This window comes from Canis lupus, chromosome 5 (genome assembly GCF_048164855.1).
Source record: "Canis lupus baileyi chromosome 5, mCanLup2.hap1, whole genome shotgun sequence".
NCBI classification, from domain to species: domain Eukaryota; kingdom Metazoa; phylum Chordata; class Mammalia; order Carnivora; family Canidae; genus Canis; species Canis lupus.
Window position 1 is genome coordinate 37,616,172 of NC_132842.1, and position 12,633 is coordinate 37,628,804.

General features: G+C 49.4%; 1 protein-coding gene and 1 long non-coding RNA gene across 6 annotated transcripts; both read right to left on the bottom strand.

Moving 5' to 3' along the window:
- Positions 1-1,195: 1,195 nt before the first annotated feature.
- Positions 1,196-12,420, bottom strand: GNPDA1 (glucosamine-6-phosphate deaminase 1). Of its 5 annotated transcripts, none has more exons than XM_072826279.1 (8): positions 12,328-12,382; positions 11,715-11,838; positions 11,342-11,471; positions 7,981-8,082; positions 6,383-6,565; positions 5,135-5,319; positions 3,278-3,452; positions 1,196-2,587 (listed from the first exon to the last, which is right to left on the bottom strand). In XM_072826279.1, exons 3-8 carry the CDS (start codon positions 11,463-11,465, stop codon positions 2,487-2,489), a joined length of 870 nt encoding a protein of 289 aa, XP_072682380.1. In that variant the 5' UTR covers positions 11,466-11,471; positions 11,715-11,838; positions 12,328-12,382; the 3' UTR covers positions 1,196-2,486. The 5 variants fall into 5 exon arrangements, with proteins under 5 accessions (XP_072682380.1, XP_072682383.1, XP_072682382.1 ...); XM_072826282.1 differs by having other exon boundaries at positions 11,735-11,838; positions 12,328-12,370; XM_072826281.1 differs by lacking the exon at positions 11,715-11,838 and having other exon boundaries at positions 12,328-12,420.
- On the bottom strand, positions 7,074-7,974 carry LOC140633568 (uncharacterized). Its single transcript, XR_012031150.1, has 2 exons — positions 7,759-7,974; positions 7,074-7,461 (listed from the first exon to the last, which is right to left on the bottom strand). It is a non-coding gene; the product is annotated as an uncharacterized lncRNA (long non-coding RNA).
- Positions 12,421-12,633: the final 213 nt, after the last annotated feature.

The following is a 12,633-nucleotide window of genomic DNA, read 5'->3' on the forward strand; positions in this document are numbered from 1 at the left end:
TCTGCATAAGAACCGGTTATAGCGGGATGACATTGCTACTGTTGGACCATCAGAGAAAACAGGCCTGGGAAAGAGATCTTTTTAAGATCCCAAGTTCACACAGCCATGTCCAGTTTAGCTGTTGTGACTAAATTTTTTCATTCTAATTTTTTTCTAGAACATTTTAAAATGTATTTATTTAAAATGTAGTTCCTCCTTCACCGGATAAACAAAATGCAGTATATCCGTACCACAGAATACTGTTTTGCAATAAAAAGGGAATACTGATGTGCATTAAATGGATTAACCTCAAAAACATTCTGCTTAGTGAAAGAAGCCACACCCACAAGATGCCATGCCATAGGATTCCACTGATGCAAAATATCCAGAAAAGGTAAATTGTAGAGACAAAGCAGATCTGTGGTCACCTGGGCGCAGTAGGAGTAAGGAGCTCTTGGGGATAGAAATGGATGTGATAGGAAATTGCAAGCTCCAAAGACAATACAAATCAGTTTATATTTAAAATAGGTGACTTTTGTGGGCATGTAAATTATATCTCAATACAACTGGTAAAAAATTAAACCCCTTTGCCAACTTCTACTTGTCCCTCAACTGGTTATATTGATCCAAGATGTTCAATTATATTTACTTTTCTAACAAAAAAAACCCCCACAACTAAACGTATTTTCCATACCCTGCAGTTCTTTTATCCCTCCTGGTCACAAGTCTCCTTATTCTTTTTAGAAGCTGTACCTTGTTTGGATCCCAGGTACAGCCAGAAGAACATCACAATCTATTACTCATCCGTTCAAGCTCACCATTTTATACAGGTGCTTCATTTTTATAAACGATTTTATTCTCCCCCTGGTGACGGAAGACGAGGTCAACAGTTGCCATGATTGTGCCTTCCTTAAGATTTTATTTATTCATGAGAGACACACAGAGAGCGGCAGAGACATAGGCAAGAGGGAGAAGCAGGCTCCCCAAAGGGAGCCTGAGGCAGGACTTGATCCCAGGACCCAGGGATCACGTCCTGAGCCAAAGGCAGGTGCTCGCCCACTGAGCCACCCAGGTGCCCCTCCCCTGAGTGTGCCTCCCTATAGAGCTGTTGTGAGGAGGGAGTATGAAGCTTTGCTCACCCACTCTTCCCAAAATATGTAAACAGCAACCCAGACCACTGTCTGCCCTCTGGGGGGTGCAAGTCCACAAAGACACATTTTATTTGAAAATACTGGATTTAATAGAAAATATCACATTGTAAACAAGTCCACTGATCCATTAGCTTAAGACAGAATAACAGCACAATCACGTATAAAAGCTAAAGACAAAACACTGGTACCCAATACAGTACTTGAAGAGAGGCCTGAGCTAGTCTCTGAAAGATCTTTCCCAGAAAGAAAGGAAGTAGGAGCTTCAAACAGGCACAGAAACAGGAAGGGGAAGGCAACATCCGCTTCACAAAGGCTTATGAGAATCTAAAGGCAGGGCAATAAATTCATTTTGTGAACAAGAGGTGAAGGATAAAGGGACAAAGGAGTCTGTTATTTCCTGATGCTCTGGGAACATCAGACCACGCCACAGGAACCTGAGCGGGTTGGAAGGGCAGGGTATTTTAAGTGGAGAAAGGCTACTATTAGGCAACTTTAGAAGCATTTGGTATGTTGTCCGGGCACTCAGCACTCAGAGAAACAGGATAACATGTTGTTCCTGTTGTGACTAAACTTAGGCCTGAGCTGCTTGCCCCGGCCGCCTTTGCTGAACACGACACTGTGGCAGGATCTGTTGCCCCAGTGAGACCTCGGAACAACAACATGGGTGCCAGAGGGTCCCAGAGGGAAGGGAGTTTGATGTGGCTAGCCACCTTGAGGCTCTGAGTGTATCAGCAAAAGCCTTCTCTTTAGCCCTAGCCACCCATATCCTCCCCCGGGGGTCCTCTTGAGTTCACAGAAAGGCCAACTGTGAGAGCAGGGGGGAAAAAAAAATAGCTAGGGAAAGAAAGGAATCATTTTCTTGCCATGGCACTTATAACTGAACAGAAGGTTGAGACTTTGTTCCTTAACCTAGAACACTGAATTCTCAAAGGAGAGGCAGGCCCACTCAAGAGGGCCTTTCAAAGCCTCTCCAAACAGGTTCTGGCCAATACACAGGCCCCCGTACTCCCACAATGGAGAATCAGTGTATGTAATGATAGAAATTTCTGACAGGAGTGTGTCGTCTGTGAGAACTGTGCCAGAGGCAGAACAAAAGCTAAAAATCCTGATCTGTGTAGGGCAGACCTCAAAATTCCAGAGTACGTTTTTCTGATTAAAGTAAGTTAGAAAACATGTCCTCCTCCCTGTAGCTAAATTCTCATGACTAGGTTCCATGCTGCATAGCCAAGAAAAATATCCATTGATCTGGAGTAACCATACTGGATTAAAGAAACACCATTCTGTCCTCCTAAAGGCAATTTCCAGAATTTGCTCTGCCTGTCCTAAAGAGGTACTCGATGCTAGGATGGGTACAGGCTAATCACCGTATGGTTTCTCAGAAGGCTGGTTTTTCTCTGTTTCTTTCTCTTTGATACTGTACAAGGGGTCCACCAACTTGTTATGAACAAGCATTAAACCTGTGAAAAATTAAAAACAAAGGTACTTAAATGCAGGTAGAAGCAGTGTTCCACGATTATGAACAATATCCAGCAGCTCTCAAAGTTTGTCCTAGTACTGAAAACCATCTTTTCTCTGTGACTCCAAATGATATAGATACTGAGAGTAAGAAAAGAATTTGTTATTCCCAGTGAATGCTAGAATCCACAACCCTTTTATAAATTCAATCTTTAGAGGTGTTGGCTATCAAAAGGTTAACCTCTTCACCAAAGAATAAATTCGTAATTTGTCTGCTTAGTAAATGAGGGTTTTCCCCTAAGTTTGCCTAAAGAGGTGTGTCCTTTTTAAAGTAGAAAAGATCCTTGTGACAGTTTGGCGCCTTACCTAGAAGGGAGAGGCCTATATGAGACCTGGAGAGATTAAAAAAACCCAAAAACCTGAGGTTCAATATCCTGCCAAGAGAACACCACACAGCTGCTGGACTACTTTCATTTCATTTTCTTTGTGCCTCCTCAGAACAAACGGGCCTCCAGAAATAGACCCTTGCAGTCATGGATGGAAAAGCAATGACCGTAAGGTTTGGTTTTTATTGAAATCCAGAGTTGTCTATGAAACCAGCCAGAGCAAGAAAACTAGATCCACTCCTCACCTCCGGCATACCCTAAAACCTGGCCACCTACTTCCGGACCCACCCTTCCCCCTCCCCTCACCTTTGAAATACTTGACAGTTTTCACTTTCAGCTCCAGGGTGGCATCCTCGTCGCACACAAACACCGTGCGGGGATGCTGCTGGAAGGCAGACACAGTCCACATGTGGCTCACTCCTTCCTCGATGGCCTTGTACAGAGCAAAGGCCTTGTGAGCACCCGTGATGAGGATCATCACCTGGGGATCAGAAAACAAGCCTGTGATGCAGGAGGATGAGCAGTGGAACCTGGAGTCCAGAGGCCTGAATTCTGGTCCAGCTACCCCAACTGGCTATAAGCACTGTGTGTTTTTAAGATATGGTTTATAAGTTGTTAGCCTGCAACACACTGCTCCCTGCTCTGTGTGCATCACCCATGACCTGAGGCTGGGAGCATCATCAGCCCCATAATCTATGATGAGGAAATGAACTCCAGGGGACTAAGTAGTTTAACCCGGGTCATTCTTTTTTTTTTTGTTTTTTAACCCAGGTCATTCTGACCCAGAGTCCACGCTCTAGACCACCAGGTGATGATGCCTCCTGGTACCTTTGACAACAGCTGTGAACACATAGGCCAAAGGCCCATGCCTCTGACCCAACAGTTGGGACACTGGGTTCCCAGGAGTCCTAGGCTGAGTTTTCACAAGTGCAGTCTGAAGAAGAGGGGTCCCAGCCTGCACCATCTCCAAGGGGCCGTGAAGTGACAGGGGGTAATGGTTATATGTGCAGCCACTGAGATTCAATCCCACAAAAGCTGCCCCTTAATCTGGTCACTTTCAATTCCAGGTATAGACTGACTAGCGGGACCTGGAATGATGCTTTATGTTCAAATAAAACAAAGACACCCGACTCCCTCAACAGTTAAAATGTCAAGAACATAAGTGCTGGAAAGTGACTGTAAAGGTACCTTGCTCTCTAGATTTCCTCTCATTGCGATGCACTTGTACCACAGGGTTGTGAACAAGATGTACTGTTTCTTAAAAGAAGAGAAGCCAGAGGCATGGAGAGAATGGAACTCTTTTTGTTCAGGATCCCAGAACTCCTGATTTCCAGACCCAGGTCCTTCCCCAAAGCATGATACCCTCACGTGACAGGGAGGGCCCTCACACCCTAGTGTTAACAAGCCGTGAGGCCCAAAACAGCAAGGTAACCCTCCACAGTACTGAGTCAAAAGTTATCTAAGGCAAAGCTGGTAACATCACTCATTTCACAAAGTTCTCTTGAAATAGGGAGCTTTTTTTCACTGATTTAGATCTTTGTTCACAGATTTGGGCAAAGAAACTTGAAGCTAAAATGTCAGTGACTGCTGCCCACTGACTATACCCCTGAAAGGAAGAGAAAATGCATTTAAAATTCTAGTGAAAGATAGTAAAGAAACTAGAACCACAAAAAATTAAAATGATACCAAACTTTCTAGGGAAAAACACACTAAACTGGGTTAAGACACTTAAATCACACTTCTCCACGTTTAGGAGTCCCCGAGCACAAGGCCATAACCACATGTATCCCGGGTGGCAGGGGGACCTCCATTCAAACAGTGACCTCCACTCACTGCAGGGAGTCCCTCTCAGTACCTGGGCAAATAGGCTCATTCCTATTCAGACATTAGTGGTGCTCAGCATCTCTTGGCCTTAAACTCCAAAGGGGCACATAAGCAGAGGCCAGGGAGCCCACAGCCTCTCGTGCGGAAAGGGCTCCACTGAGAATAGAATAATAGTTACCTCCAAAGAGGAAGGAGGAACAGTCATAGGATGAGCTGGGAGTTTAGCCTTATTTATAATGCCTTCACTTCCAGTAACCGTGTACTCAGATGGTACTGGATAGTTAACAACCAGACAAGTCCAACCCCCTAAGGAAGGCCTGTGGACCCCAGTGCCCTTACCTCTCTAGCATCCATGAGAGTGCCCACACCCACCGTCAGGGCCATGGTGGGCACCTTGGTGAGGTCACCATCGAAGAACCTAGCATTGGCCAGGATGGTGTCCATAGCCAGAGTCTTCACACGGGTCCTGGATACCAGACTGGAGCCTGGCTCATTGAAGGCAATGTGTCCATCAGGCCCGATGCCTGCCCAAGAGAAACAGCCAGGACAACCCTGTCAGCCCCAGAGATCCAAGATTTTAAGAATGGACAATCTACCCTTCCCCACCTGGGGTGTGTGAAAATCTTTGAAATCACAACTCTGTTCTCATTCACCCCCAGGGAAGATACACTGCAAGCATAGGTCCTCTCCTCTCCCCACATCCTGCCCATTTTCTGTTTGAGGCACACACACATTTCTGTTTGTCTGGTCACCTTGCTACCACCACCCTCGAAAGCTAAGTAAGCAGTACTCCAAATAGCTTCTGCTTCAGCAGATCATTGAAGGGTAACTTCTTTAACTTCTTTCTCCTGCCAGTAGTCAAGGGTCCTGGTGCTGGGATAGCCCCAGCAAATAAAAAGCAGAGACTGAACAAGGGTTGCAAAGTTTATAAAATCTTAGAACATGAGAGCTCTCAGCCTTTTCCTCCTACCCTGAAGTAAAGAAGAGTTAGGTCTAGAGCAGTAAAAGGCACTCCAACTTACTACCCCTGTAGATGACTTCAGAGGTGGCAAAAAGATGGAAACCTAAGGGGACAGCCCAGGGTAGGAAGAGAACACAGACTGACAGGGGAAACCCTAGGTTCCTGCTTTCTTTCCACTGCTCTGGCTGACCTTGGGCAAGTCACAAAACTTCTCTGGTTCAAATGGCTATCTATAAGGTGCAGGGGCTGAGTGTGGAATCTTCTGGAACTATATGAGTCTTTGATTTTTACTGTGTAGGTTAAGTCCCATGGACTGATCCATATAAAAACTTAAGGAACAAAATCTTAGAGTCCAAATCCAAATATCTCACTTTACCATGAAGGCACTAAGGTTCAGAAAAAGGAGATGTCCAAAACCACACGGTCAATGAGTGGCCCAGTCAAGGCAGGGAGTGAGGGCTCCTACTCTGTCTTCCCTGCCTACGCAAGGTGATAAATGATTCCCACTGTTACTACTGCACTGTGAGGAAGCTGTTGGGAGACAGGCCTAGGTCTTACCTTCCCCTCCACGTGTTTGCACCACCCTGGGCCTGCCCTGGACACATAGCGCAAAGTGTCACACTCACCTCCGACAAACAGCTCGATGCCCCCCGCGGCTCTGATCTTCTCTTCAAAGGCGTCACACTCAGCCTGCAGGTCAGCTGCATTCCCATCCAGAATGTGGGTGTTTTCTGGGCGGATGTCAATGTGCTTGAAGAAGTGGTTCCACATGAAGGAATGGTAACTCTCCGGGTGGTCTCGAGGAAGGCCTGTGGGGCCGCGGCTACACTCAGTCATGCCAGGTGGAGCCAGAGCCCTCCTCCCAAGGAGGATGCCGAGAGGCCCTCAGACCTCCACAACACTTGCAGGGGAATGCCTATAAGGGGGCCTTGGGCACCCATCCTCTGACCCCGAGCCACTGGCCATCGGCTGAGATGGTACCCCTGTGCCCACCCACCACCACAGGTGGCGGCAGGACTGGGCCAGAGTAACTGCACATCAAGAGCCTGAGAAATCCCCTCATCTGGATCTCCTTCACACAGGCAGTAATTGTAGACGGGAGGCCAGGGCTACTCTCTGCTTCCTGAGAAGGCCTAGCAACCTGGGCATAGGCCTTGGGCCATCTGGGAAAGGAAGCATGCATACCCCCTGCCCTGTGCCTCCCACCCCACCATTCACCCCCATATACCCCTTTCAGCCTGAATCCCAACCTGAACACCAGCTGGTTGGAGAGAATTATCTCAGGGCTTCCCCAAAATGATTTCTAGCCAAGAAGAAAAAGTTTCAAGTGGATGTTTAATTAAACATGAAGAGTGTTTAATGCCAGCCTTAAAAAGGAATGAAATTCTAACACATACTGCAACATGGACAAACACTGGGAGGTTTTGTTGAGTGAAATACGCCAGTTGCAAAAAAGGCAAGAACTCTACGATGCCACTTAAACGAGGTATCCTGAGTAGTGAAATTCACAGAAGCGGTAAAATGCTAGTTGCTAGGGCTTGGGAAGCAGCACATGGGTAGTTGGTGTGGAATAGTAGAGTTTCAGTTTTCCAAGATGCAAAGAGTTCTGGAGATTGGTTGCACAACACCGTGAATATACTTAACGCTGCTGAACTCCACATAAAACAATTGCTGGATGGTAAATTTTACGTGTATCTTACCACAACTGAAAACAAAAATGTTTAAAGTGAAGCCTTACGAAATGATGGGAGAGGGGGGCAGGGAGACGGAAGACCAAGGTATAGCTTCCCAGCACCGGAAGGGCCACCAGTCTCTGCTCCTCTCCCAGTGTGCCCAGCAGGGAGGGGAGCTAGAGGATGACACGGAAAGACCAGACACAGACACTGGGGAACACACCCAGCCACGATCCCCCTGGTTACAGAAAGAAGTGGCGTGGAGCTAGGGAGGAGGAGGAGATGCTCTTATATTTAAAATGCTCGCTGTGTACAAAAGGCTCCCCTACCTGGTAGATCCCTTAATGCTTACAACCCGAGGTCAGCTGTCATGGCACCATTTTGTAGGTGAGTACACCAAGGCCTGGGAGAGATGGGTGTCGCTAATTGAGCTTATCACCAAACATCACTGGTTCCCGGAGACATCCCCATTCTACTCCTGGGCTGAGCCCGGAGGGGGAGGAGCAGGACCCTCCTGGAATCATGTAAGACCTTGAAAGAGACAGACTCACCCACGTACTCATCCATGTTGAAAGTCTTCACATATTTGAAGGACAGGTCTCCATTCTTACAGTACTCAATGAGCTTCTTGTAGCAACCAATTGGGGTGCTCCCTGCAAGAGAGGCCACAGCCATGAACACCCTTCAGCTCCTAGTTCCTGAGGAACAAGTCAGGATTCTTCAGGAGGAAGACCCTATGAGATCTGAGACGGCAGGTCAGATCCGAAGTCCGGCCCCCGGTGCCCCAGTGCCAACTGCCATCCCGTAAGTGCTTCTGAATGCCCCCCTCCCCCCCAGACTGCCAGCTCCAGGGCAGGCCTGTGCCTGTCCGCTCTGCTGCTGAATCCCGGTGCTCAGCACACTGCTGAGGGGAATGACTGGATTAGGAACCTGGGTAAATATCACACTTACATATTCCCTGAGCAACCAGTATGTGGGAGGCAGTGGGCCACAAGATGGGAACATGGAGGAGGGAGAGCCACAGCAGCCACGGTGAAAGAGCTCCGGGTCTAGGACTGCAACGTGAAGCAGTAATGTCCGCCGTGACCAGGCTAAGTCTACGGGGTTCAGGGAAGACTTCCCCAAGGGGCAGCAGACTCATTTGAGTTGAGTCTCATTAAAAAGTCTCTATGTCATAAAACATAAAAAAGGCAGGAAGACCTCTGTAGATTAAAAAACTAAATATGCATGAAGTTTGGATACTGGATTATTGGGGGGAAAAACATAAAAGATAAATGTGGACGGGATCCCTGGGTGGCGCAGCGGTTTAGCGCCTCCCTTTGGCCCACGGCGCGATCCTGGAGACCCGGGATCGAGTCCCACGTCGGGCTCCCGGTGCATGGAGCCTGCTTCTCCCTCTGCCTGTGTCTCTGCCTCTCTCTCTCTCTCTCTGTGTGTGACTATCATAAATAAATAAAAGTTAAAAAAAAAAAAAGATAAATGTGGACAATTAAGAAAAAATGTTACTATTGTCTGTATATCAGTGATACTATGGAATGATTTTTAATAGGTATGATTGCAGCGCTATAGTTATGCAACAGGATGTACCCTTATTCTGAGGAGATACATGCCCAAAGAGCAGAGGTCAAGTGTCAGAAGGTTTGGAACTTACCTTCAAGTAGCTCATTAAAAAGTGTGTGTGTGTGTGTGTGTGTGTGTGTGTGTGTGTGTAGACAGAGAATATGAGGCAGAAGAGATGAAGGGTAAATGTGGCAAATGTTAATAGCTGGTAAGGCTGGGACGCCTGGGTGGCTCAGTGGTTGAGCATCTGCCTTTAGCCCAGGGCGTGATCCTGGGGTCCGAGGATCGAGTCCCGCATCGGGCTCCCTGCATGGAGCCTGCTTCTCCCTCTGCCTGTGTCTCTGCCTCTCTCTCTCTCTCTGTGTCTCTCATAATAAATAAATAAATAATCGGTAAGGCTAGGAAAATGGTACTGTCCTTTCAGCTTTTGTAAATATTTGAAATATTTTTAAAATAAGTTGGAGGGGCACCTGGGTGGCTTAGTTAAATGTCTGCCTTTGGCTTAGGTCATGATCTTGGGGTCCTGTGATCGAGTTCCACATCAGGCTCCCTGTAAGAAGCCTGCTTCTCCCTCTGCCTCTCTCTCTCTCATGAATAAATATTTTTAAAAAAATAAGAAAATGGAAAGAAGCCCCACCCAAATCAGATTGCTCTTTTCAGCATCTACTAATGGCTTCTCATTTCAAAAAGTGACAACCAATCCTCACAAAGTCTCTACATACCTTGGCCCCTGGTTACCACCAGCAGCTCCAGGTAGGTCCACCTCAGCCAGCATTGCTCTTCCTTCAGGGACCTATGTGATTCTCACTTCTGGCCTTTACTCAAATGTTGCTTTCTCAGAAGGACCTTCCCTGCCACCATAGCCAACGCTGTAACCGCCACCCCTGCCTAGACACTCCTTATCCCCCTTCCCTGTTTCATTCTTCTCCTTCACTCATCACCATCTAATATACTCTGTATTTTGTCAATTAACTTGCTTATTCTGTCCCACTCAGGAAGGCAAGACTCTATGTCTTTGTCATTGTATCCGCAGCACCTAGAAGAGCTCAGCATACAGTGGGCATTCAACAAATACCTGCTGAATGGAAGTTCCCTCCCTGTCCCCATCATCAGTCTGTCCCTAAGACAAGGCCTCAGCCATGCCTGAGCCACACACTTCCCCGGCCTCCCGCTGAGCTTCATCATGTCCACTTTCCAAATTTGTTTCCCATCAATTCTGTGCTCCCCAATATCTAGCCAATACATTCCTTTTCTGCTTAAGTTAGCCAGAGTTGGTTTCTTTGGTTTCCACCCAGAGCCCTGACAGAAGCCATGCTCCAAGGAACCAAAATGGAAATACTGTGCTGGTTCAGGTAGGACAGTCGGGAAGGGGCCAGATCTCAGAGGACCCTGAATGCCACACTGAGAAGCTGGGATCTGATTGTGCAGGTGATAGGGAGTTAGGGAGGGATCTCAGCAGAAGCAGAGACTCTGACCTAGAGAAGCACCACAGTTAGAAAACAGGATGTTAGTGCAGCCCCTCCAGGACCTGAGACATTAGTGGTTTCACAGAGACGTGCAGATACTGCTCCCACAAACCTCTCTGGTGCAGAGGCCCACAAACTTCATCCCACAGGCCAAACCTAGCCTGCTGCCAGTGTTTATACAGCTCATCAGTTTTTTACATTTTTAAAGTAAAATATCAGAATAATATTACTTTGTGACATGTGAGAATTATATAAATTCAAACTTCAGCATCCATCAAGTTTTATTGGTAGATGGCTATGCACATTCATTTATGTGTTATCTGCAGCACTTTTGAGATACAAGGACAGTAAGCAGTTGCAACAGAGGCTATATGGCAGGGAAGCGTAAAATATTGACTCTGTAACCATTTACAGAAAAAGTCTGAAAAAAAAAAAAAAAGAAAAAGTCTAAGTCTCCTGCTCTAGTGGATGCCACACTGGGACAAATCCACCCAAACTTGGAGAGAAAGAATCAGGACATTTGCCTTGAGGAGCTGGGGTCAAAAAAATATCCTCCCATAAAGGCACTATTCTGATTTTTCCATAAGAAACTGAGACTAGGGTCGCTTGGGTGGCTGAGTGGGTTAAGGGTCTGCCTTCGGCTCAAGTCATGATCCTGGAGTCCTGGGATCGGGTCCACACTGGGCTCCCTGATCAGCAGGGGAGCCAGCTTCTCTCTCTGTGTGTGTCTCTCCCTCAGCTCGTGCACTCTCTCTCTTTCAAATAAATGATAATTTTTTTTAAAAAGTCCCTTGGCTCTGTGAGCCCACATACCTGGCCCCTTAAAAACCCTAATGCTCGCTCACTTTCGCGAAATCCTTGGCACCCTCTCCATCCCACAACGCACCAGTAGGAAGTCCCAGGGTGAAGTACTTGTCTGGCCCTGGGTTGAACTGGATGATGCGGTTCCTGATGTACTTGGCTGCCCACTCGCTGGCCTGAGAATAATGGTCCAGGATGATTAGCTTCATCTTGTCCTGGAGGCGGCAGGTGACAAAAGGAATCCGTGGTAAAGGACAGGGAGATAGGGATGCAGGCGGCCGGGGGGAGGGGAGAAGTCCTTCTCACCCAGCAACACCCTCTCCCAGGGTGTCTCTGAGAGAGGAGGAGGTAAAGACCCCACCGTCCAGTTCACACAGGCTGGGCCCAGCGCCGCCGCCACCCACCAGGAGGCGCTGCTGGAGGACCGACCGGGTTCTGACCCCAGTCCCTCCATTTACCAGCTAACCAACCGCAGGACCTTGGTCAAAGGGCTCGAGTTCTCCCAGCCCGTTTCTTCTTCCGCGAAAATGAGGACAACAGCACCTCCCTGACAGAGTCCACGATGGCGAGTATCCGACGAGGCTGCACGAGCACCACACAGTAGTGGGCTCGGATCCGGCGCTCGACCGCCCCGTCCCGCCCCTCCACCCCACGCGCTGGGTATTCTGGATCCCGGCCTCTTCCTCGCTGGAGGGGGCCTGCGGTCGGCTCGGGCCACCAGGGCAGGGAGAGCCACGGGCCTCCCGGGAGGGGTGCTGCGCTGCCGCCCGCCGGCCTGGCTCTGCGGACCGTCAGTTCCCCCAGAGCACACGGGGGACGTAACCTTCCCGCGCGGCGACCCGAGCGGGAGGCGGAGGTGGCCGTCTAGGCCAACCCAAGGACACGGGAGGCTCTCCCGACCCCGATGGCGACCCCACCGCCCCTCCGGCCCCGCGCCGGGAAGGGGTCCCGGCAGCCCGCGGGCTCCGGCCTGGGGACCCGGGGCGGGGTCGGGGTCGGGGTCAGCGCCCGCGCCCGCCCCCGCCCGCGAGGAGGGCCCCGCCGGCCCCGCCGGCCCCGCTCCCCACTTACTCGGACGCCTCCCGCGGCGGCGGCTGCAGCAGCGCCGGCGGCCCCGCCCCGCGCGGCTCACGTGGCCCCGGGTCACGCGGAGCCCGCCCCGGGGGGCCGAGTGCGGGCGGACGCGCAGGGGCCCGGCTCGGAGCCGACTCCGCCCCGCCCGCCGCCCGCCGCCCTCTCGGGAGCGCGCGGGCCTGGGAGCGGCCGCGGGGCGGGGAGCTGCGGGGGGACGAGCAGAATCGCTCCCCGACGGGTCCCGGGGTTGGGCCTGGCTCTGCCTTCGGTTTAACTTTTTTAGCTCTTTTTTTTCCTTTAACC